This window comes from Phalacrocorax carbo, chromosome 1 (assembly GCF_963921805.1).
Source record: "Phalacrocorax carbo chromosome 1, bPhaCar2.1, whole genome shotgun sequence".
Lineage (NCBI taxonomy): Eukaryota > Metazoa > Chordata > Aves > Suliformes > Phalacrocoracidae > Phalacrocorax > Phalacrocorax carbo.
Window position 1 is genome coordinate 141,468,243 of NC_087513.1, and position 25,642 is coordinate 141,493,884.

The 25,642-nt window shown below is 43.2% G+C and overlaps 1 protein-coding gene across 1 annotated transcript; it reads left to right on the top strand.

Annotated features, from left to right (window-relative positions):
• Positions 1 to 1,180: 1,180 nt before the first annotated feature.
• MXRA5 (matrix remodeling associated 5) lies at positions 1,181 to 23,718 on the top strand. Its single transcript, XM_064437460.1, has 7 exons — positions 1,181 to 1,840; positions 4,666 to 4,893; positions 7,250 to 7,379; positions 7,750 to 8,140; positions 11,047 to 16,017; positions 16,669 to 17,569; positions 19,119 to 23,718. The coding sequence occupies exons 1-7, from the start codon at positions 1,617 to 1,619 to the stop codon at positions 21,028 to 21,030; spliced, it is 8,757 nt and encodes a 2,918-aa protein (XP_064293530.1). The 5' UTR covers positions 1,181 to 1,616; the 3' UTR covers positions 21,031 to 23,718.
• The last annotated feature ends 1,924 nt before the right edge of the window (positions 23,719 to 25,642 follow it).

Here is a 25,642-nt window from a genome sequence, read left to right on the forward strand (position 1 = left end):
ATATGACTTGTCTGGATTCTGATGCTGACAACAGCTTATTGCTAACAGCTGAAGTGGTTTCTCCCCCGACTTTTTTCATGATCACACCTCTTACAGGCTTCAAAGCCAAAAATGGTTCATCAACTCAGATTCTGATTTTTTCTGCTAATTTGGTGATGATACGCTTGCCGCAGCTTTACAGTCTAGAACATAATGTCATTCACTACATTTACTTACCTTGGAGGTGGAATTTGAGAGCTCATTACCAAAACTCAGAGGGATTCTAATGGCTTAAGATGCACCTATACTGAGTTCTGCAGCTCTTTTGCGTCTTGAAAGACTCAGCTCCTTGTTCTAGAACAGATGAGGGTAACTACCACGCTGGCTATCTAAAGAACAGAAAATTGTGTGTATCCAAAAAACACTAAGTAGATGGTAGTGCTTCTGCAGCACAGCTGAATGATGCATTTTTCACTGCACCAGAAGTAGGCTTACTTTTGTGTACTGGAAAAAAAAAAAAGCTAATACAGGAGGGAAACTGAGGAGAGAAACGTTAATAGTCCTAAACTGAAGTTTGCTTCTCTGGTGGATTTTAAAGGTAAAAGGTAGTTCACAACTGAGTCTACATTCAGTCCGGTTCGTTTTGTCACCGGTTGCTGCCTTTCCCGGTCCCGTTCTCCTTGCCTCTCCATTCCAGCGTGGAGGTTTTTCTCTCCGCACCCGTGTATCTGAGCGGCTCTCCCCGGGCGCGGCGCGGGAGCCCAGGCGCCCGCCTACGGGCTGGCTGCAGGTCGCGGCGGCCGCGTCCCGCCCGTACGGGCTACGGACGATGGTGGGGCTGGTTCTTTGCGCAGCGACGGGACGCCGAGAGCACTATGAGAAGAACAGGAAACCCAGACTGGTTACTGGTTGGTCCAGTTTCGGGCGTGCGGGCGCAGGACGCGGGGCGCTGCGCGCCTCAGCCTTTCATTCCTGCTGGATCCGCCCAGCGCCCGCAAACAAACTTGCCCTGAGCTTCAGGCCCGGGACCCCGGCGTGGGCTCGGCTTCCCCCGCTGCGGCCGCAGCTCCCGCGGCCCCCGCCCTTCGCCGGCTCCGGTGCCCCCCCCCCATCCCCATCCCCCCCCACCCTCCCCGCCGCGGAGGTCCCGCCCGCGCCGCCCCCCCCCCCCCCCCCCAACCCCGCGGCGGGGCCGCCCTCCCGCCCACCGCGGCAAGAGGAGCCGCTCCGGCGCGCCCAGCCCTGCACAGCGCCCGGCGCGGGGAGGCGGGCGGAGGGAGCGAGCGGCGGAGCGCGGCGCCCCGGCATCCCTGGTCCCCATGCCGCGGCGGGCGGCGGGAGGCTGCTGCTGCCGCCGCCGCCGCCGCGGGAGCTGCGCGCCCAGGCAGCCCGGCCAGCGCCGGGGAGCCGCCGGCATCACCGCCCGCCCGCAGAGCTCCCGCCGGGGCTGAGGGATCGCGGCGCCCCGACTTGCCCCGGGAGCGCGGGGCACCCAGGGGAGGCTCGGAGAAAATTACAGTGACTGGAAAAAAAAGCCAAGCAACGCCCCCGGCGGCGCCCTGCCCGGCTGCCGCCCGCCGCTTATGCTCATTCGGGGGGACCCGACCACGGCGGCGGATCCCGCAGGATGACGGGCGATGAGGAGCCCTAAGGCGGCGTCGAGGCTGGCCGCCGCGGGCTGCGATGAGCCCCGGCGAGCCGGTGCCGGGGGGGAGGCCGGGAGCCAGGTAGCCGCCGGGAGCTGGGCAGCCGCCGGCCGCCCGCCCCGCCGCCCCGCGCCGCCGGCCGCCCCCTGCCCCGCGGGGGCCATGGCCGGGGAGCGGCGGGCAGCCCCCGCCGACACCGCCGGGCCCGGCTGCAGGTAAGGAGCTCGCGCACGGCCGGTGGCGGCCGTCGGGGCCCGTCGGGGGGTGGCTCGGGGTCGGGGCTCCCGCGGGGGTCTGTGCGGGTGCAGGAGCGGGGCGGCACGGCTGCCCGGCTGGCGGCGGTGGGGCGCCCCGTGAGCCGTGCCGCCGCCCGCCCTCAGCCCGCCCGCTCCTGTTTCTCGCCCCGGCGGGGACGGTCTTCCCTACCGGGAAGCATCTACCCTCCGGGGCAGTAAAAAGAAACACGGGTGGGTGGATGGGTGGGAGTAGAGGAACGGCACCTCCTCCCCAGCCCCCTCCACCACAGTCGCGGAGCAGCGGGAGGGGCAGGGCCCGCCGCCTCCCCCACCCCCGTCCCCCACGCGTCCCCCCACGCAAACCTCCCCGCGGGGCGGGCGGGTCCCGCCAGCAGCCGCGCCCGGAGGCCCCGCCCCGCCCGCGCCCCGCCTCCCGGTGGGCCACCGCCCAACCCGCTGCTCCCCCCGACGGCGGCGGCGGCGGAGCCGCAGCCCATTGGCTGACGCGCCGCGCGGCGGCAGTGAAAGCAGCCAATTGCGGGCGGGGCGGAGGGGGCGTGGGTGGGTTGTGAGTATTCGAGGGCGCCCCCGTCTGGCGGGGTGGGGCGGGACCGGCCTGGGGCGGCCCGGGTATCTCGGGTCAAAGCCCTGGCGGGCTGGCCTGGGCCCAGGCCCGGGCCTGGGCCTGGGCAGGGAAGGCCCTGCTCTCCACCACCCTTGTTGCTTAACCGCCAAAGCACGGTTAAGCACCTCTGGCCTCCTTTCCCCCAGCCCCTTACAATTCCTTCTTCACCTCCCGTAAGGAAATGCGGTGCCGCCTCCCAAAAGGAATGGGAACAGGTAGGCTGGTTGTTAGAGGGAGATTTCATTAAAGAGAACATTAAGGAAATCGGCACCTGAATATTCTTAGGCAAATTAGAAGCTATTTGTCTTGTAAAGAATGGTAAATGTCTCGTTAACTTGACCACAGATATTTGAGAAACCTCTTCATGCTGATGAGCCTCTCCTTTGAACTGTAATGGTTTGCACATGATGGTCTTAGGCAAAAAAAATCTGTGTCTCGTTGCTAGCAGATCTGAGAAAATCTGACTTTTATACTAAAAGCAATAACTAATGGAACCCATAATATCTAGTAAGACAGAATGCCTTTCCGCCGTGGTCATGCAGTTACACAAGACCAGGAATACTAAATTTCTGCTGCTAATCATAGCCTGCATTCTTGTACAGCTTTAATCTGAAAAGCTCAGATTCTGCTGATGGTAGGGATAAGAATGGGGATGTTTCAATTTGATTTCTCCAAAGTTAGGCTGTTTAATCTGTAATTAGACATCTACATAAATTATTTTATTTTCAGAAATGATTAGCGCTCAAGGTCGATAACAGTTATATTTTCTTGTCTGTTCTAGTACAGTGCACATCTTTAAATGACTCTCCATGGGTCTAGCTGCCCAGATTTTGACAGACAGTTCTGAAAATCTGAACTTGAGTGTTGATAGACAAGACAAGATTATAAATGTAAACTTTCTTGCTTACATTTCCTCCAAGGCCTGTGCTTATGCTTCCAAATGAACTGCCAAGTTTTGCCAGTTCTGATCATTCACAGCTCCTGTTTGGTTAAGATTACAATGTAAAAGCACATCCAACATCACACAGTAATGCCTGGCAAAGGATGACAGAGTCCATCCAGATCCAGATGGACGGCCAGCTGATAATTTCTTTCACTACCTTCTCTCCCAGTCATACTGTTTCCCATATATGTTATAAATGGTATTTGTTCAGCCAAATTTTACTCTCCTGGAAGTTAGTAGACTTTCTAAAAATTAGGCAGCTGGGCTTGGTGAGTTAGCTAATTAGGGACATAATGAGGCTGATTTGTACCATTTTTAGGTATCTGATCAGGCAGAAAATAGATACCTGATATTCACAGAAACACAGGGTGGCAGGGGTTGCAAGGGACCTCTTGAGATCATCTTGTCCAACACCCCTGCATGAGCAGGCACACCCAGAGCAGGGGGCACAGGACTGCATCCAGGCGGGTTTTGAATGTCTCCAGGGAAAGAGACTCCACAGCCTCCCTGGGCAGCCTGTGCCCCTGCGCTGGCACCCTCACAGGAAAGAAGTTTTGTCTCACGTTTCAGTGGAACTTCCTGTGTTCCAACTTGTGCCCATTGCCCCATGTCCTGTCATTGGGCACTGTTGAAAAGAGTCCAGTCCCATCATCCTGACTCCCACCCTGTAGATATTTATAAGCACTGGTGAGATCCCCCCTCAGCCTTCTCCTCTCCAGGCTGAACAAACCCAAGTCTCTCAGCCTTTCCTCATAAGGGAGGTGCACCAGCCCCCTGACCAACTTGGTAGCTCTCCGCTGGGCTTGCTCAAGCAGTTTCCTGTCCTTATTACTCACCTTCAAGTGAATATGGGTAGCTTCTTTTCTTTCATTGACTGTAGAGGGAGCCATGGCAATTTGCTTGAAGTAGGTGCTTCCCTTGAAGTTTTCCAACTTTTTTTGGCAAGACGAGCACTACTCTTGGCATACAGAGAAAACCTACAAAATTTACTACCATAAGGAGACAGCATAGGTTGAGTAGAATACGTACTGAAGTGAATTATGGGGGGAAGATTAACTTTGAAGTAGCAACTGGCTTGGAAGCAATCTCTTTCCGACTGAATTTTGATTGCCTGCAGACCTTCTGGGATGCTGCAGAGCATCGCCAGGTATATAAAGCTTTTTTTAATTTATTTTTTTTTAAAGGGTTGCAAAAAATCATTGTTTCTTCTCTCTCTCCCCCCCGGGTTTCCCCCAGACGACCCCGGAGGAGCGAGGCGAGGGGAGGCGACAAGATGGGGGCGCGGGGGGCGGCGGCGGGGGCGCTCTCCGTGGTGCTGATGCTGGGGCTGGGGCTGCCGCCCGGCGCCCTGGCCTGCCCCCAGCCCTGCGCCTGCTACCTCCCCACCGAGGTCCACTGCACCTTCCGGTCCCTGGCAGCCGTGCCGGCCAGGATTTCGAAACACGTGGAAAGAATCAATTTTGGGTTCGTATGGCGGCTTGTAGTAAACAGTTTTACGTTCTTGGGTGGGGCGGGATCCTGGAATGCTTCGCGCACGTGCGGACTGTGGGGATCTCTGCATGTATTTTTAAATTAGAATGGCGGATGTGGGTGATTACTCGCAGGCGCTGTGTTTCAAAGGCTGTTTACTGGTGTGGAGAATGTTTTAACGTATCCCTCACGTTCCAAAGAAAAGTTGCTATTATTTTCAAGTAAATATTTATATCGTGGTGTCAGATCTTCTTGGCAAATAGTACGTGTAGTCTTTTGTAGTGTATGAAAAACTATACTGAATTAAACCTACTATGTGATTTCCACTAAATGTTTAATTTTATACCTGATGTAAAAAATAGAATAGGAGTAAAACTCTATAATGTAGCCAGGTCGCATTTTGGAGAACAATGAGATGTAACTTAAAGCAGTGCAGTGAAAACAAAGCCATTCCCTTGCCTTCAGAGTTTTCGTTTTTTCCAAGGAACTTAAGCACAATATAAGCAGACATCAGTGTTTTGGGGAGAGATTGCTCAGGCCCCAACTCACTTTCATCTGCCAGGGTATTGCCAACTCACATCTACCTGTCTGTTGTGGGACGAGGAAGCAAGGACAGCTGGTAGGCCACACATCACAAAAGTGCTGCGTAAGGTCATTGTGTGATATGGCATGGTGCAAGAGTCACGGTCCTCTTTCTCTTGATATCAGAGCTGCCTCACTGCCTAGTATGAACTCACCCTGACCACCCCAAGGCCTGTAAGTGGTGATTGATCATGCAATGACTGACAGTAGGGACCTTGATTTTTTTTCTTCCTCTGTAGTTAAAATGTCTATCTACCAGCACTTTATCCACCTAAAGCCTAATTTTAGCCTCAAAATGCTCTTGTACTCAGTAAATCTGTATTACAGCAATCTGTACTTGCATGCCATTTTTGAGTTAAAAATGCCTCTCTCTCCTCCCAGATTCAATCCCACATTTATTCACAGTCACCTCTCCCCCGTAGGTCAGCATTCTATGGCAAATTCTAACTCCAAGTTGCTTTTGAAAATGGGACGTAGGCTTCTAATTTATGTAGGTGTTCTGGCTGTCTTTTAATGGGAATACATTATTTGATACTGCTAGCGTAGAAGCCCTGTGCTATATTTGTATTTCATCACTACAAATGACATTGTCTGAATTATGTCCTTTCCCAGGAATAAACAGTTGTAACTACCTGTTGTTCCATTTCCTTCATTTAGGAGAAGAGGTTTTCCCATATTTCTAAGGTGCTATATATTTAGAAGGAAAAGATTATTTTCCTATCTGGAAATAATTCAGGAACATTTCTTATTTCAAAAAGTTCATATTTTTAAGAAGGGCTGGTGTTAAATAAGGAATTTTCATAGGATGACTGCTGTAAGCCTAGAGGATCTGTAGTAGGACTAAAAATATCAAAACATTAGCCTAAATTTTTAGAAAATTCAGAATCTTTCGATAGATGGTGAGGTTCTAAAAGTATTTTGCCTATATTCAAAGTATTTTAATTTCTCATTGTTTCTTCCCTTCCTTTCTAGAAAGTATTAAAAAATAGGAAAAATCTTCAAAAATTGATGCTTAATTTGGAGACTTCAGGCCCAGATTAGCTCACATGTTTAATTTTATGTCTACATATGGAAAACCCAACTGGAGAGCTAGGCTGCCAAACTTAAGGCTTCCATATTGGCAAATAAACCTGATCTGTTTGTCCAAAGTGGAGTTGAATTGTTTTCAAAAAGTAGGTTCTCTGTATTCCTTCTTTAAAAGGAGTTTCTAGGCTCAAATTATATAATTGGAAGGTCAATTCCTAGATCTTATGTAGTTAGTTGATGTAGCCAATTACATGTTGTAACAGTAAGTGAAGCAGGATGTGACTTCCTGCTTCTCGTGCTGTTTGGAACTTATCCATTTTTAATGTCCTCTCTCCAAATTTTTATTCATTTATTATTAGATGCTGTTTTGGCAACACTTCAGCCCGTCAAGTTTGCCAGGCTCCATAGCATCATTGGCTGGCTACAGGCCATTATTTATTACCATTCCATAAACTGAGCTGCATGGAAAGACATACTAACAACTATTAGAACTTAAATGCCTACTTATTGCTCTTACTCCTAAATTATGGTTTAAGTGGCACAAATTGAGTTAAAGAAAATCTTAATGTAAACATGAACTAGTGTACTTAGCCTTGTAAAAATGTTTCAGTAACTTCTGGCCCTTTGACAGTGTATTAAGATCCCTCCAATTTTTCCTGAAAGTTAGGTTATACTAATTTTACATTTGCAGTCCATGACAGTCAGTGCATAAAATGTAACTGCACGTGTGTTTTTTTCCCAGGTTTAACAGTATACAGGCTATATTCGAAAACTCCTTTGCAGGACTTACAAAACTGGAATTGCTCATGATCCATGGAAATGACATTCAGAATATACCTAATGGTGCTTTGAAAGATCTCGTGTCTCTGCAGGTAATGCTCAGGTCTTCCTAAATTTCATAAATTCTAACTTAGCTGAATAACAGGAAACAAAAATAAGCATTTATTATTATTTATTATTATTTATTATTATTTATTATTATTATTATGCCTTTCTTAGGATTGAGATACCGTTTTCCCCCCAAGTACATTGGAGATCTGTTAAATATGTTGATGTCTTATCTGATAATGCCAACTAATACTCAGCTATATTCTCCCTCTTTGACCAGCATATCATTTTTCAGTGGCGCAAAACATATTTGAATGCAGAAGCAAAACTTCTGCATGCTTGCTATTCTGTTTGGATTTAGATCAGAAACCGAAATTAAACTCTCTTATTCTTTTTCTTTTTTTTTTTTTTTAGGTTTTCAAAATTAGTTACAATAAATTGAAAGTCATAACTGGCCAAACTCTCCAAGGACTTTCAAACTTAATGAGACTGCATGTGGACCACAACAGAATTGAGTTTATTCATCCAAATGCTTTTGATGGATTAACGTCTCTGAGACTGGTCCACTTGGAAGGAAATTTGCTCCAGCAGCTTCACCCTGACACCTTTTCAACATTTATGGTCCTTGATTATTTCAAACTGTCAACAGTAAGACATCTCTACCTGTCTGAAAATGCTCTTAGGACCCTGCCTGCAGGGATGTTTCAAGGCATGCCGCTGCTGGAAAACCTCTACCTTCATGGGAATCCATGGGCCTGTGACTGCAGTTTAAAGTGGCTCCTTGAGTGGAATGAAGTTTCTGGAGGTAAGAGCAAAAATACCAATGCTTCTTCAACTCAAAATATTAGATGTTTTTTTCCTATTCTGCATATGGATGGTTTTGTTATTTCCTGAATATGATTACTCACACAATGTCTATGTACACTATTATGCTCCGTTACCATTCTATAAATGCATGTATTTAAAAAGCAGTGTAAAGAGGAAGCGATTGTGTGCCACTAGCTAAAAATCTGTTTTCGACAACAAAGGAATTAGCTGTTACATTCAAGACACAAAGAGTGATAGCAAAGCTTATCATTGGAAGGAGGAGATAGGTTATAACCTGTTTGTGTGTTCTTTTGCACAGTGGTACACCTTTGACTAAGAGCTGGCAATTGTCCTCAACCAACAAAGCTAGTAACTGTGTGCTCTCATGGAAGGTGGGAACATTAGATTTGAAGTTGTTTGGCTAAGGAAGGAACAGAAATCAGGTTTCCAAATTACTGGATGAGTCCTTTAACTTTGATTCTATTAATGTTAAGGCTGTTACGTAATATGCATGCATCCTTCATGTCTAGCTGTGTTTCTTCATTGACCACAACTTCCTTTTATGATTAGGCAAATCCATTTTAAGTATTTTCAGAGGAAAAATACAATCCTGCAATTTTTTTTCCTAGAATAACTGGTCTATCTTTGTTCAGGCTTAGATGTGAGATAAGTATCACACGGCTTAGGCTGGAACACTTCTGTCCATGTCCAGAAGCAAAATACTAGAAGCAAAAAAGGAAAAAGGCCGAAACAGTTTTATAATGCCTCTGTATCAGGAATACACTAAATGAGGGGTTTTTTTTGAATGTCAGTTTTTGATTTGAGCATCTCAGTTCACCAATGCCCCATCTCAGGTAGCTAAGTGCTTACTGTAGTAGCCCAGCGGGACTGGTGTTTCATCAGAGCTGCTGCTAAAATATTAAGAGGGAATTGTCATTTAATTGCAACTGAAGATGTCTCAAATGAGTGCTGGAGTCACAAGGTTTATATAATGATTTGGAGCATGTATGGTTGATGATGGTGGCTCTTGTCGTCTTAGAATATGTAATTCATTGCTCTTTTGCACTTAGCTATAGGACAATACTTTTAAGAGCATGTGATACTTGAATGTGTAATATAAATGTTCCTGACTGAACTGATACTTGAGGCATCTAACTTTCAGGGGAGGTTTAGATTGGATATTAGGAAATATTTCTTCACTGAAAGAGTGGCCAGGCACTGGAACAGGCTGCCCAGAGAGGTGGTGGAGTCACCATCCCTGGAGGTGTTAAAAAAACGTGTACACATGGCACTTCAGGGCATGGTTTAGGAGACACGGTAGTGCTGGGCTGACAGTTGGACTTGATGATCCTAGAGCTCTTTTCCAACCTTAATGATTTGATGGTTCTATGATATTATATTTCACTAACATACATTTTAATATTCTGGTATACTCTCCTTGATCCAAATGAGTATGTGTATTAAGTGTACTTAAGTTGCACTTTAAGTTATATAACAATGAAATATTAGATGAACTTTCTTCCCTGGTGCAGTGTTGGCTTTTTAGCATTTTTATTCAATTAGATTCCCTTTTTACACTACAACAGTAGTGATTACTGGAAAGAGAAAAGACTTTATCCATGCCATTTTCATGCATGACAAATTTTGTATCTTTATCTAAGTATAATATTAACTTATTTGGGAACTTTGTCCAGATAGAGTTATAAAAGTGCTGTTTCATAGATCACATTAAAGTTCTTCAGACCAGTGTGACCACTGCCAAGCTGATTGTGGGCCAGTTCTGTCATGAAGCATGCTTTTCTTATCTTTGAAACATCATATTTGAGTCTGCAAGTGATAGACTGGTTCAGTTAAATATTCCATTTGTAAGAACTTTTCAAGAAAATTGATTTGTCAGTCTGGCAAAGCATATGTTTTTCATTTTAAAAATGGTATGAAATTTTGCCATTCTCTTCTCCTTCTCTTAGCATAAGGCTATAATGCACCCATATGTTGTTCACGCATTTAAAGATCCCTCATTCCTCAGGAGTGATCAGTATGACATTTATTCCTAGAATAACTGGAATACATTTTATTTACAACATGGTTCCAAACTAAATATGTAAGGTGACATTTGACATTCTAGTGAGCAGAACAACATAAATAAATATATTACTGTTATTTTGCAGACAAGAGTCTTTTTTGGCATTCATAGAAGAGAGAAGTCAAGGCTATCATTTCTTGTTTCAGTGCTCCTTCTCTGTTTTAGTTTTTATTTTATCATTACAGAGTTTACAGTTATTTCAGAGGTCAGGGAAGAGATGGCACTTATTTTTTTCCTGCTTACAAATAACTTGTAAGTGCAGGAACTAGACAGCAGGTTTTGGTACCTACAGTAGAATGTTTTGTATATTTCCAGAACCGTTGATAATGAACAGAGAAAAATAAAAAGCTTTGTGGATTATTTAATGGGGAAGTCCAGCATTTCTAAGGTAAACACTGCATTTTTGAAAGCTGAGAGGACCCAGTCCTCTTCACATTAGATCCACAAGTTAGATGGGTAAGCTGTCACTGTACAGATACAGACTTTTTGACACAGCATAGCTTTTTACTCATAAAATGTTGCTCTGAACACTTCAGTTTCTAGCCATTTTAGTCAGAGGCGGTGAATCTAATTTTCAGAAGGATGGAGTATTCAGTCCTCATTAAAGTCAGCAGAATTTGTGGTCAGTTTGAGAATCAGGCACCCATTCAACTGTGAAAACAAAGAGGTGCTATTTTAAAAGCCTTGCTTTATGCGTCATAATGTGTTCCTCATGCAGTGCTTTTCGCACCTTTGAGAGTTCTCTAACTCTAGAAGAGAGTTCTACAGCTTACCTATGTTTTGTTTTCCCCTCTTCTTTCTTTTTTTTTTTTGTCTTGCAGGTGTTTTGAAATGCAAGAAGGACAAAGCCTATGAAGGGGGACAGCTCTGTCCTAAGTGCAACAGCCCGAAACAGCTACAGAAAGAAGATATTCAAAACTTGAAAGATATTTCCTGTAGGAAACCTGTCATTCAGTCCTCACTGAGGCAGAATAGCAGCACTGAAGGTGAAGAAGATGGTGACAGTTCTGAACTTCCTCTGGAAGAGCTTCAGTCCTCTCTGTGGAACATTACTCTCAATATGACTGATGAGCATGGCAATGTAGTCCACCTGAACTGTGAAATTAAAAAACCAACAGGCTCTACCAAAATTCAGTGGAATCAAATCCAGACTCAGGAGGTTGATATAAATGCTACAATTTCACTGGATTTTGAATGTCCAATGACTCGAGAAAACTATGAAAAACTGTGGAAGCTTATAGCTTATTACAGTGAAGTACCTGTCAAATTAGAGAGGGAACTTATGCTCAGCAAAGAGCCTAAAATAAGCTATCGGTACAGGCAAGGCTCAGATTATGATGCTCTTTACTACACAGGTGTAAAAGCTCAAATACTGGCTGAGCCTTCCTGGGTGATGCAACCTCTTATAAACATCCAATTAAACAGGCGCCAGAGTACAGGGAAAAAAGTGGTGCTATCTTTTTTTACTGTGTTTTCTCAGACAATTCGTACCAAAGACACTGGGCAGCAGAGAAGCTGGGTAATGATAGAGCAAAACCAGAGCACAAGGGCAGTGCAGAGTGTGGTAGAAGGCTCAGAGTCTTGGCTGAGCTGCAATGTGAAAGCCTCCGAGATCCCCTCCATTCAGTGGCTCTTTCCAGATGGGACTAAACTGCAGGCACCATTTAATCAGAAAGACAGCAGGTTTTCCATTCTCAGTAGTGGTCAGCTAATAATCAAAGCAGTGAGCTACACCGATGGTGGTTTGTACCACTGCATTGCCCAAGTGAGAGATGATGTTGACATAATGGCTTACAGACTTCTAGTGCAGCCTCTAGCTATTCAGGTAGCTGATTCAGACGTAGCGAGAGTTGAAAAAAATGTTGGAGATCCAATAGTTTTGCCATGCAATGCAGTTGCCATCCCAGAGCCACAGTTGAGCTGGATTCTTCCAAACAGCCAGGTACTTAATGATTTATCAAACTCCTCAAAAGGGTATGTGTTGGACAATGGTACTTTGCTTATTCCAAAAAGCCATGTGAGTGATAGTGGCCACTACAGATGTGTGGCTGTCAATCAGCAAGGATCAGATCAGTTTGTTGTAAGGGTGACAGTAAATAAAATGGTGTCTGACAGGTCATTTAAAAAGATAAAGCTAAAAAAGCGCCTGCACTCAAAAAGTTCATCAAAAACAAGAGGGCGGGTCATAGATGATAGAGAGGGATCAGGGGCAGGAGGGGTGGATGAATTACCACGAAGAAAGAACCACCTGAAAGACAGGGAAATATCCTTTAAAGAAAAAACTGACCAGGTGCCAGAGGCTCAAATTAAAAAGGGGAAGAAAGGCAGAAGGAAAATGAAAATCTGGAAAAGTACTGATAGAACACAAGACAGTAATGTTGCTGAAGGCCGGAGAGTATTTGAATCTCGAAGGAGAATTAATATGGCAAGCAAGCCGATTAATCCACAGCATTGGGCTGACATTTTGGCAAAGGTCCGTGGGAAGAATATTCCTAGAACAACGGCAGCTACAGCCATTTCTCTAACAACCATGCTGCCACCAGTCATGCAGAAAACTACTCCAGTCCCTCACCCAGTAGCCAGCCCTCCACCTTCAGAGGCAGCAGCTGATATGGTAGATTCCTCTGCTGATGCATCACCTGTGGGTGAAGATGAGCCATTCTTGGTCACTGTTTCCCACAACACTAAAGCATTTTCAGTCCAGTCCATATTAACAAGGTCAGAAACTGAACCAGTCTCTGACCACAGGGCTTTAGAAACACCTGCAAGTATATACTCAGCAGAAATCCCTGTATCAGGTCCATATTTGACTCCCACGTCTGCAACTGTGCAACCTGAGGACCAGCAGCATCTTGATGTCAGGACTGATAATTCAGTTGTGGTCAAAGAAGATATCCGTGCTCTCACTGAAGAACCTCAAACCAGACAAATTGTAACAAATTTTCCTAATATTCAGAGCAGTTCATTCACAGTGGAAAACATGGATAGAACTGTACCTTCAACATCAGAGGAAAATTCTGCTTTTGCTGAGCTACCACTTGATGCCACTGTGCTAGCTGAATCTCAGGCTGTGGATCTTCATAGCGTCTTGGAGACAAGTGTGAAGTTAAATGAAGTGGACCCGATGAGTGTTGACACCATAATTTTAACACCTTCTCAGTTATATGAGATCATCCCAACAGATTCTGTAGGCACTACTACCATTTATTCATCTGTTTCTCCATTTGTTACAGAAAAGAGCAATGACTTGATACACCAGCACGAAGAAGTAGCCACAGATAAGACAAAGATGGCAGACTTAAGTACAAGTTTTCCAGCTGTCACATCCATCAGGGTTCAGGGCAAGGACGAACCTGAGACCCACAGGCGTACAGTGACTCAGGAAAGCATGTCCAACAGTCATGTAGAGAGTTTTCAGGGAGAATATAGAAACCTGGCTACTCCAACACCAGATCCCACACTCATTTTGCAAAGTACTAATGCTCTTCATAAAACAGCAGAGGGGATGAAAACTGCTTCTTCCATCAGTAGATTGACCACTGTGGCCACAACAACAGCTCCCTATAGAAAGACCATGCCTTCAATTGTTACTCAGCATGCTAGAAAAAGGCCTTATGGGAGAAGGAGATTGAGGCCAAACAGAATCCGACAAAGACCAAAGCCTTTGCCCCGTATTGTTTTCACCACACCTGAAGTTGAAACCGTGACCAAAACTTCGTCTGCAACTCTTGGAAGTCCTGATCTTAAATACAATGTCAAAATACAGGCTAAGGAAGAGGAGCATATCGAATTCACTCCTTCATTAGTTACTGATCCGGTCATCTTAGAGAAAATTACCAAAATCAGAGAGGTGGTCACAACTTCCTTCTTTAGGCCTACTGCTTCTCCACCTGAAACAAAACATGTGACACTCTCTACTGCTTCTGAAACCTTGGCACTTCCAGTGACTCCACCTGTCATGGTTTTATCATCATACATTGCACATGATGCAGTTCCTACAAAAGAGTCAAGCGTACCTCAGAAACTAGAGCAAAGTGAAGTGCCAACATACCACTCATTAGACGATACATCTGAGAAGGGCATTAAAGCAGATTCTAAAACTATGCATAGTAAGGCAGAACAGTCAAACACCACAACTTCTCCTGAGCATGTGAACAGCTTGATACTAGCTACAAAACCAGAATCTCAAGAAAAGCCTATCCTATTTGACTCAGAACTTATGGTTAATGAAATAACTGCTGGAACATTCCAGCTGATATATCCCACTATGACTGACTTAAGTATTCCTGTTGGCACAGTGGAAGTTTTTAAGGACCTCTCGGTTTCAAAGGAGCCATGGAAGCCCACAGCAATAACTGAGCCACCTCTGCAGCATGAGGTGATTACTTTGTCCTCCTCCAGCATGACAGAAGCTCAGACTTTTCCACTTAGAGAAACAAAGAAATCTGTTGCTTCTCACACTGGGACAAAGCCATCTCCCATGGACAAAAACGAAGCTATGTCACATGTATTTCATCATGATCCTACTTTGCGGACAGCCGAAAAGCTTTCAGCTACATCCACTGCCTTTACTAAGCTTACAAATCTTGCCACTCTTCCCCCTTCAATTTCAAGCACTTCACATCCTTCTCTTCATTATACCACTGAGGAAAGTAATGCCTTCAATCAAGAAGAGTTCCCAGAAGCAAAACAAGTTGAAGGACATGGTGACAAAATGGTGGTGAGCTCAGGTCAGAATGTACACCCTACTCCTTCCTCTAGCCAAAACAGGATTAGCATACAGTCAAAAGAGGAGCAAATCAAAGAGATGTATAATAGCAAGTCAAACAACAGTTTACTGCTAAATCCAAGCCTTCCCCATCCACCCGCTGGAATGATACCAAGCCTAAACCAAAGACTGCCCATTGTGCCTCCAAAGCATATTCCAGTAAGAGGCACAGTGAAGCCTCCATATATTGTAACACAAGGTCCATTTCGCTATTTTATAACACACCAGCCTCTTCACTACACAAACAAACCAGAGATAACAGCATATGCAGCGCATACTATCCAGGACAAAAAACCTTTTGCCTCTCAGAGAGAAACAACTACCCCAACACAAGCCTCTCCATTTCACAAAACAAATCCATTCACTGCAAGCAAGTTCGGTAATCAGGGTCAGAACAGATACAATATTAATTCAAGATTTTTTGGAAATAACTATGTTCCAGATAGCAGAGGCACAGCAGGGAGACCACCAAGTCAAGGGAGCCCATATTATCCCAGTTCCAGAATGCCATTCTTTTTCAACAGAACAAGGATATTCCCTCACTTAAGTATGAATCCTAAACCAGTGGTCCCTAGTCAACTAGTCCCAAAAGACACAAATGAAAAGAAGGTTGCCCAGGTCTCCCCTACTAGGATTACAGTACAGAAAGCTACAGCTCTCCCAGTGCCTCCAATGGCACATACCACAACCACCACATCACCACCACCAGTGATTTGGAAGATTACCCCTCCAGCCTTTCTCTCTCAGCGCACAAAACCACAGATATCCACCACAGTTCATCCTTTTAAAAATGTCCATCATCGTCATCAAAAATTTCCATCTGTGCCTTATGTGGGAGGCATTATGCCACACAATTTGACTGTCATTCAATCTTCCACTAATTTCAGGATACACGGAGAAAGACCTAAAATTATTACAAAAGGGTCTCAAAGCATATCCATCCTTGCTGAAACAGATGCTTTTATCCCTTGTGATGCAGTAGGGGAACCCAAGCCTTTTATTACTTGGACAAAAGTCTCTACAGGTAAGACAGAAAAATGTGTTCTTCCACACAATTTTTTAAGGGTACAAATACCTCGGCTGTTGCATAGAAATGCAATATGATTTCAGGAATAGTCCAAAACACTGAAGAATAATTTCTGTCTCTTAATCATAATAGATAAAATGTGACTAGTTGCAACTAATCATTACAGGTAAAAATAACTTTGCAGTGTTTCTCGTAGTAGAAGAAAACCTCTACCATATAATGAGTTTATTTTTTGAAGGGAGAATAGCAGCCAACTCTGATTATTCACAGCAGTTAGAATTTATGATGACAGTGCTTGTGAGTATGGGTTTGTTAACATTGCCTTCTTAAATATTGATGTGTGTGTCACCCCCATAAGCAAAAGGAAAAGAGAAATTATGTAAAGATTTAAGAAGAATTCTAACGCATAAAGCCCTTAAAAGTTCCCACAGTGTACAGGCTTGCAAGCTAGTATGACTAGTTCTGCAAAAGGAAAAAAGACCAATTTGAGCTATCGAGAGTGTCAGAAGATGTCATGTGATCCACCTGACGTTGTAGTTGGTGATAAATAAATCTAAAATCTTCCATAGCCTTTTTCAATGCAGTGATGTGTGTCTTAAAAACAAACCATTTGACTTTCCATTTCTTTCTTTCCTCTCACCTTCCCAGGAGCTCTAATGACAGCCAACACCAGATTACAAAGGTTTGAAGTCTGGAAAAATGGTACCCTCCTTATCCGAAATGTTCAACTCCAGGATCACGGGCAGTATTTGTGCACAGCTCAGAACCTGCATGGCATAGACAAAATGATCGTTGTGCTCACAGTCATAGCCTATCAGCCCAAAATTTTACTTTCCCGCTATCGAGATGTCACGGTCTATTTCGGAGAGACCATAGCAATGGAATGCCAGGCTAGTGGGACTCCAAGCCCACATATTTCATGGATTTTCCCAGATAGGAAGATTTTGCAGACAGTCACCACCACAGAAAGCAGGATAATGCTTCATGAAAATCGAACCTTGTCTATCAAGCAAGCAACTTTTTCAGACCGAGGAGTTTACAAATGCGTAGCAAGCAATGCTGCAGGAGCTGACAGCATCGCTGTGAGGCTGCACATTGCAGCTTTACCCCCCATAATCCAGCAGGATAAGCAAGAGAACATTTCCTTGCCCCTTGGTAGCAGTATTAACATCCACTGCACTGCCAAAGCAGCACCTTCTCCCAGCATCCGCTGGGTGGTCTTTGATGGCACGCAAATCCGACCTTCTCAGTTTGTCAATGGGAATTTATTTGTTTTTCCCAATGGAACTCTCTATATTCGCAATGTCTCTCCCAAGGATAGCGGGACCTACGAGTGCATTGCTGCTAACATGGTGGGAGCTGCCAGGAGAACAATACAACTCCATGTGAAGAAGCATGCATCTAATGCTAAGATCACTGGGAGCTCTCCTCAGAGGACAGATGTGACATATGGCAGCATCCTGCATTTGGACTGTAGTGCTTCTGGTGACCCCTGGCCTCGGATATTATGGAGGTTGCCTTCTAAAAGGATGATTGATTCCATACACAGGTAAATTACTATTTGAGATGTCACAGCTAAATTAGAGTTTAGATGAACTTACAGAAAAAGACCTTTCATATCTGTACAAGTTTCATTCTTGAGTTTTGAATGAGGCCCCCTATCCTTAAGTAAGGATTTGAAATTATATCAAAGGATAGCCAAGTCATAACTTTGCAAAATTTTCTTGAAAACAGTAGTACTATTGAAAAGTCAGCTTAAAGTGTTTAGGATAAGCTGCCCCTATTTGTCATTTACAGCCACTTTTAAATGTAGTAAAAAAATCCAATGGCAAAAATTAAGATACAGACCTTGTGTACTGCTTGTTCCAATGCCTTAGTCTGCACGTAACTGCATGGGCGCCTATTTTTTCCCCAGGAGAAACTGGATCACTGAATTTTTTTTATCTGTTTTACGAGTCATTATACACAGTAAATATGGGACAAAGAAATAATCTTAAAATTATTTAAGTAACCATGATCATTTTAACATTGTTGTATAAATAAATGTTACCTTGCAATAAGGTTTATGCAAACCCAGTTGCATATAAAAGGCGTAAAACAATACCTTTTCCAACATTTGCAATATCAAGTAAAATATCACGCCTCCAAATCTACAATAGCTGTTGTAAGGCTTTGCTGAAAACACAATTTCTTCTCTACAAATTATTCGTCACTCACTCTTTCAGCACTATAGATGGATGAGAAACCTACTGAAATCAAAATGCACAACTGTCAACACCTTTCTTAATAGCTCAACGTAGCCATGATTTTTTTAATATTGACAAAAATATATTTAGGTAACCTGTAGATAGCACAACTTCCAGAATTCATTTTGTGCCTCATAGTGATAACAAAATACTTGGGTTTCGTCATCTTCCCTCATGAATTTTATGTGGGCTGTTTTTCAAATATAGGAGATCATCTTTGGGGACAAAACTGGGACTACTGAGGAAATTAGGTTTGACCAAAATACACCAATTCCATAGTGAAGTGGAAAGGAATAATAGATTCTTAGCACACTGAAAGTCTTGTTTTCCATATTTCAAAGCTTAGCAATATTTTGCTTCTTTGTGATTGTTCTAAAGGTTTAAAATGTTACACCTGATGCCAGAGGAAGTTGCTCATCTTGATTTGTTTTTAGCTGAGGACCCAAGTGCCAGACTCCATGGTTATGGTCCGTATAACTTTTTGTGGAGTATATCATTCAGAGATCCCATATTTGAATATTACAGAATGCTGTACATGCAGCCAGAAGAGTCAAAACTACCATCATTTGGTATTTATGGTTGTTTAATGGTCAAAACCACCGTTAAAGTCATTGAATGGAACAGAGTAGTGTTGCTTGGTTATAAGTGAGCAGAATTTTTTTTTCCTTTTGCTTTTTGGTGGTGAATATCTTGGACATTTCAGCACATCTAATTATCTAACAATAGCAACTCTCCTCTCCTATTTTTCAGTACTCTTGAGTTGTTCGTTTTTCCCCCCAGGTTTCACTCAATAATTAATACCTAAAATGTGATTCTGCAGCTCATGTTCTGTTCTTTTTTCTTTCCTTACAGTAACTTGGAGACTAGAATCAAGGTATTCAGCAATGGGACTTTGGTTGTCCATTCAGTTACAGATAAAGATGCAGGTGACTATTTGTGTGTGGCCCGCAATAAGATCGGGGATGACTATGTGGTCCTCAAAGTGAATGTGATGATGAAACCAGCAAAAATAGAACATAAGAACGAGAATAGCCACAAGGTCAAGTACGGAGGGGACCTGAAAGTTGACTGTGTAGCCACAGGTCTGCCAAATCCTGAGATCTCCTGGGGTCTCCCAGATGGCAGCATGATCAATACCTTCATGCAGTCAGATGACAGCGGCAGCCGGACAAAGCGGTATGTGGTCTTCAATAATGGAACCCTGTATTTCAATGATGTTGGACTGAGAGAAGAAGGGGACTACACCTGCTACGCTGAGAACCAGATTGGGAAGGATGAGATGAAAGTGCGGGTCAAAGTAGTGGCTGAGCCTGCAACTATCAGGAACAAAACATATGCCGTTCTTAATGTACCCTATGGTGATGTTGTCACAGTAGCATGTGAAGCCAAAGGAGAACCCACTCCCAAAGTGACCTGGCTCTCTCCAACCAACAGGCCCATTCCTGCCCTATCTGACAAATACCAGGTATATAGGGATGGCACCCTCCTCATCCAAAAGGCCCAAAGATCTGACAGTGGTAACTATACTTGTGTAGTGCGGAACAGCGCTGGAGAAGATCGGAAGATTGTCTGGATCCAAGTTAATGTTCAGCCTCCTAGAATCAATGGTCATCTCAGTGCAATAACATCTGTGAGGGAGACAGCCATCAGGGACAGCCGGAAACTTATTGACTGCAAGGCTGAAGGCATCCCCGCTCCACGGGTCTTATGGGCTTTTCCAGAAGGAGTAATCCTGCCAGCTCCCTACTATGGGAACAGGATCACTGTGCATCGCAATGGTACTTTGGACATCAGAGGGGTGAGGCAGACAGACGCAGTGCAGCTCATATGCATTGGACGGAATGAAGGAGGGGAAGCAAGGCTGATTGTGCAGCTCCTCATCACAGACCATTTAGAGAAACCCTCCTTCAGAGACCCTGTCAATGAAAGGATCACTGCCATTGCTGGGCACAGCATCAATTTGAACTGCTCAGTCCAGGGGAACCCCAAGCCCAGCACAAGCTGGATCCTTCCCAATGGCACAGAAGTGCTGAGTGGCAGCCGTCTGCATAGATTTTACCATAAGAGGGATGGGATCTTGCACATCAGCAGCCTCTCCGCTGAAGATGCTGGGACTTACCGCTGTACAGCCAGGAACCCAGGAGGTTATGTGGAACGGGTAGTCTTCCTGAAGGTGGGACTCAGGCCAGAAATCAGCAACCAGTACAACAACCTGGTGAGCATCATCAACGGAGAAACTCTCCAGCTCCATTGCATCACCCAGCCAAACCAGCGGGCACAGATCTCCTGGACGCTGCCCAATGGGATGGTCCTCGATGCCCCCCAGGCTGTGGGTCGCTTCTCTCTGCTGGAGAATGGCTCGCTGACGGTGCGCGAGGCTTCTGTATTTGACAGGGGCACTTACCTGTGCAAGGTGTCCACAGAGTATGGCACTTCTGTTATGAATGTGCCTGTCATCGTGATAGCCTATCCTCCCCGGATCACCAGTGAGCCAGCACCCGTCATCTACGCCAGGCCTGGAAATTCAGTAAAACTAAACTGCATGGCCATTGGGATTCCTAAAGCAGAAATAACATGGGAGCTTCCAGACAAATCACATCTGACAACAGGAGCTCAATCCCGTCTGTATGGAAACAAATTCCTCCACCCTCAGGGGTCATTAGTCATCCAGCAGCCTACTCAAAGGGATGCAGGCTTCTACAAATGCACTGCTAAAAATATACTAGGCAGTGATTCGAAAACAACCTACATACACATATTCTAACACTAAAACAAATGCCTTTGGCCAGATACTAGTGTTCAAGTCACTGCCAAGCGAGTGCAACAAGAAAAGTACTGCTTGCAACAAAGCCAGGAGGGCTGTGGGCAGAAAAAAAAAAAGGAATTAATCCTCTTTTCATGCAAAGTGCATTGCTTTTGTACTCAGTATGGTAGTATGTCCCTGCAATAAAAAGAGGAAGTAGACATACTGAAATTGACGAGACTAACATGTTGGAAAAGGTCTTTAAATTGTTAAGACAGTGTGGTGTGGTTTTTCATGCTATTCAATGGCATCTGAGACCTAAAGTACTCTATTCTTGTCAATAGTCCAGAGCTATTCCTTGTTTTAACAAGCACCTTAAAAGTACCAAAGAATTTATTAACTGTTAATAAAGGAGCTGCAGTGATAGAAGTGCTTTAGTAAAACATAATTTTCTTTATAACCTGCAGCGCTTTTACATAATCTAGCCATATAGAGTATGATTACTAACCTTTCTGTTCATTCTCCTATCAGCTCTTCAAAATCAAAGACTAATAACTTAGCAAATAAGAGTGATCTATTTTAATAAAAATACATGCAAACGTTAGTTACTTTAACATATGAACAAACCTTTTCCGGCTACTAAGGATGCTACAGTCAAATAATTCATTATATATTTTATATATATTTTTAAATCAGACTATGAGACTAGAAAGAGTAACGATGAACATGGTCTCATTTTATAAATTATTGGTCTTTACAAGACTCTGATACATTACAGTGTTTTATAATATTAAGGTCAATATACTGTACATTTTATAATAAAAAATATTTTCCAAAAAATGTATTCACTGTGGTTTTCGTTTTGTTTTGAGAGAACAGGGAACTCCAAACACTGAGAGTATAAAGTTAAGTCAAAAAATAGAAGTCATGTAGTGTTATACATACTCTTTGTCTTTCTAAACATGATTTCATAATAAAAACTTAACACTTCTGTTATGTATATTTCAGGATACATTTACAAGTTCAACAGTTTTTCTGCAATTGAGAATGGTTTATTGGATAAGGTGCATAATTTTTACACGATTTATCAATTATGCTATTGAAATAATTCCTACAAAATGCTGAATGCGCCCATGTTTCAACAAATTACTCCAATCAGAATTTTGCAAATGTTAACTCACTTTTAAAAGATATGGGTTCTCTGAGCTATTCCTGAATTCTTAACGTTCTGATTGTGCATAGAAATTATGCTCATGTTTTAGAATATGATGAGAATAAAAGTTTTAGTTTTATTTTTATTTTCTCTATTGATTAAAACACAGCAGAAAGTAATGTAAGGTATTACTCTAATAATTACATTTTGTAAAAACTGTAAGCAAATATTTCCTCACCCCACAGATTTATCCAGTTGAGGAAAATTGTAAGCTGTTGCAAAATGTATATTTATCATCATGATAACAGAACTGAACTACTTGAAGAAAAAAGTATTTGATTAGAAGGAGGATGTTGAATTAAATGACAAGGACAAGGTACAAGGGGCATAATTTATGTGATAGAACATTTTCTAAAACTTATTTTTTAAAAAGTCAGTGCTGGCTAAAACGTGGTTTGTACACAAGCATTTATTAAGGTTGCAGTTATGTCACTGGCCTAATTAAATAGCACTTAATTATGTCTTAGCTTCTCTTTTATGCTTTAAACCCTTGGGCCCTAAATCAGCAATTCAGTGAAGCATGTGCCTAAATATCTGGCAGGGATGTAGCTGCCTGTGAGATTAGTTAACGAAGAAAGGAACAAGTATTCAAGATTTTTAACTAGATTGTTCATATGGTCTTTTCTAATCTGGCTCTTTTCCTTGAACATGTCACAGATTAGATATGTCTTTAGTTCCTTTACTTGATTTTAGCACTTTTTTATTTAAAAACAATGGTAATAAAATTTTTAATGATAATACATCTTTTAGAAGAGTCTGAAGTCAGCATTTTAGCATTGGAGTAGGAGTCAAGCACTGTTATTCATTTGTCTTTGCAATCTTCAGTTAACACATGAACTTAGAGATATTCTTGGATGCTGAATAACTTCTATGTATTTCCATTAAGCAGATATTTTTTTTTATGTTAAGGGAAGAAAATAGAATCCAATTTGATCTGTTGGGATCAAACAAAGCATCTGATAATGTTTTATTCATCAGTCCAGAATTTCCATTGCTGCCAGTGGAAGTTTTGGAGGCACAAGAAATGAAAGACTTGGCTCAAGACCTTTTCTTAATTCAAGTCAAGACTTGCATGCTTGCAAAATTCCCTCAAAATTGGACTTAACATTTTTTATGTATTATGATTTCCATGACGTTTGCCTTTGCCCCTTTTATGAAAACACACTCCCCACGAGAGGCTTATAAAATATAATTGTCTTCCAAAATAAATGTAAGTACAGCTTAAAAAGTATCATATGAATGCTTTTTACACTCAAGCAGTGTTTGGCCATACGTCCTGTCTGTCTTATATTCTTTCTCTGCGGAGATACCAGTTGCCCAGGATATATATGTTGAGTTCCTTTTGTAGAAATAAAGAAGCTCACAGGGAAACCAAGTCTGTCCCAGGACTCCTATTCTTAGGCCTGAATCTACATGTCCCTCCTTGTGCTGAATCATCCATCAAATGAAGGCAGTCAAATGAAGTTATGTTTTAAATCATAACTTCTTCCTTTATTTCATGTAATTCCAAGCTGTGTTAAATAAATCAATGACAAATTTGCATTACTTCAAGGACAAAACACTTCATTCTTTTTTTCAGAACCTTTCATTCATCTTTCAGAGCAAGCAGGAGCCATGCATTCAAAGACAATGGAGCTTGTTCGTGTTCTGATTTTGAGAGGTACTGGGAAATGAAGTACTTGCTCATGGTTTGAGCACGTTTCACAGTTTTCACTTGATCAGTCAAAGCAGGTCCTGGATAATTTCCATGGAAAGGAAAACTCGCTGATCCTTGCTTTCTGTTTTGAAAATGGAGAAAATGGATTTGTTTGACTTTTTTTGGAGGAGCGGAATAACAAGATGTTTCATTGCAACTGCATGGATTACAGATGACTGGAGTTGTATATACATTTTTTGCTTTGGCCTTCGCAAAAAGAGGTTCATTGTGACCATATCCCTAACACAACTAACAACTAGTAACAAAAAAGGAGGTAGGAATATAGGCCAGAAAAGCAAAAAACAGGGAGTTAAACAGGGTATTCATGTCATCAAGATCTGATAAAATTCCTAAAACACTAGCCAGTTCACTTACACGTTTTAGTGATTATCTTCAAAAGCTCAGGAAGGCCGACTGAGGTACAAGAAGACAGAAAAAATGCTAAAGCTGTAGTTGAGGAAACATAAAACAGCCACACTCTGGTATCAAAAGAGGTACTTTGTTTAATTCATTGCTAAACAACCAATCTAAGACTATCTGTAGAAAAACACTGTGATAAAAAGCAGCTGCTCCGGAAGTCTCCGCAACAAATCATATAATAGCAAACTAGTTACCTTCTCACAGAAGTAATTAGCCCAGCATATGGGAAGACAGAATTGATATGGTGTATCTAACTTTAGTAGAACTTTTTGTGTAGTCATACAGGATGTTCTCATGTCCAAACCAAAGAAATGTGATTTATCTATTACAAAGTAGGAGAGCAGATGTTTTGCCAAAGGAAAAAAAGCCAAGTATTAAATATAGAAGTGAATCAAATGTGTAGGAAATAGTTATGGAGACAGTGATCAGTTGGTTTTCAGGTTCTCTGAGGTTAGTATGAGGAATAATTATGTTAACTTACTGCAAGCACCTATGGGCTAAATATTAAGAAAATTTTATAACTGCAAAAAAAAGTTTAACACTGTATTAGTAGAAGCGGCATATGTAGTCCTGCTTGACTAACGTGATCTCCTTCTATGACAAGGTGACCCACTTAGTGGATGAGGGAAAAGCTGTGGATGTTGTCTACCTGGACTTTAGTAAAGCCTTTGATACTGTCTCCCACAGCATTCTGCTGGAGAAACTGACTGTTCATGGCTTGGATAGGCATCCTCTGCTGGGTAAAAAACTGTCTGGATGGCTGAGCCCAGAGGGTTGTGGTGAATGGAGTTAAATCCAGTTGATGGCTGGTCACAAGCCGTGTTCCCCAGGGCTCAGTGTTGGGGCCAGTTCTGTTTAATATATTTATCAATGACCTGAATGAGGGGATCGAGTGCACCCTCAGTAAATTTGCAGATGACACCAAGTTGGGTGGGAACATCGATATGCTGGAGTGTAGGAAGGCTCTACAGAGGGACCTGGACAGGCTGGATCAATGGGCTGAAGTCAATTGCGTGAGGTTTAACAAAGCCAAGTGCCAGGTCCTGCACTTGGGTCACAACAACCCCATGCAACGCTGCAGGCTTTGGGAAGACTGGCTGGAAAGATGCCTGGGGGAAAAGGACCTGGGGATGCTGGTCAACAGCAGGCTGAATATGAGCCAGCAGTGTGCCGAGAGGCCAAGAAGGCCAACAGCATCCTGGCTTGTATCAGGACTAGTGTGGCCAGCAGGAGCAGGGAGGTGATCGTGCCCCTGTACTCGGCACTGGTGAGGCCACACCTCAAGTACTGTGTGCAGTTTTGGG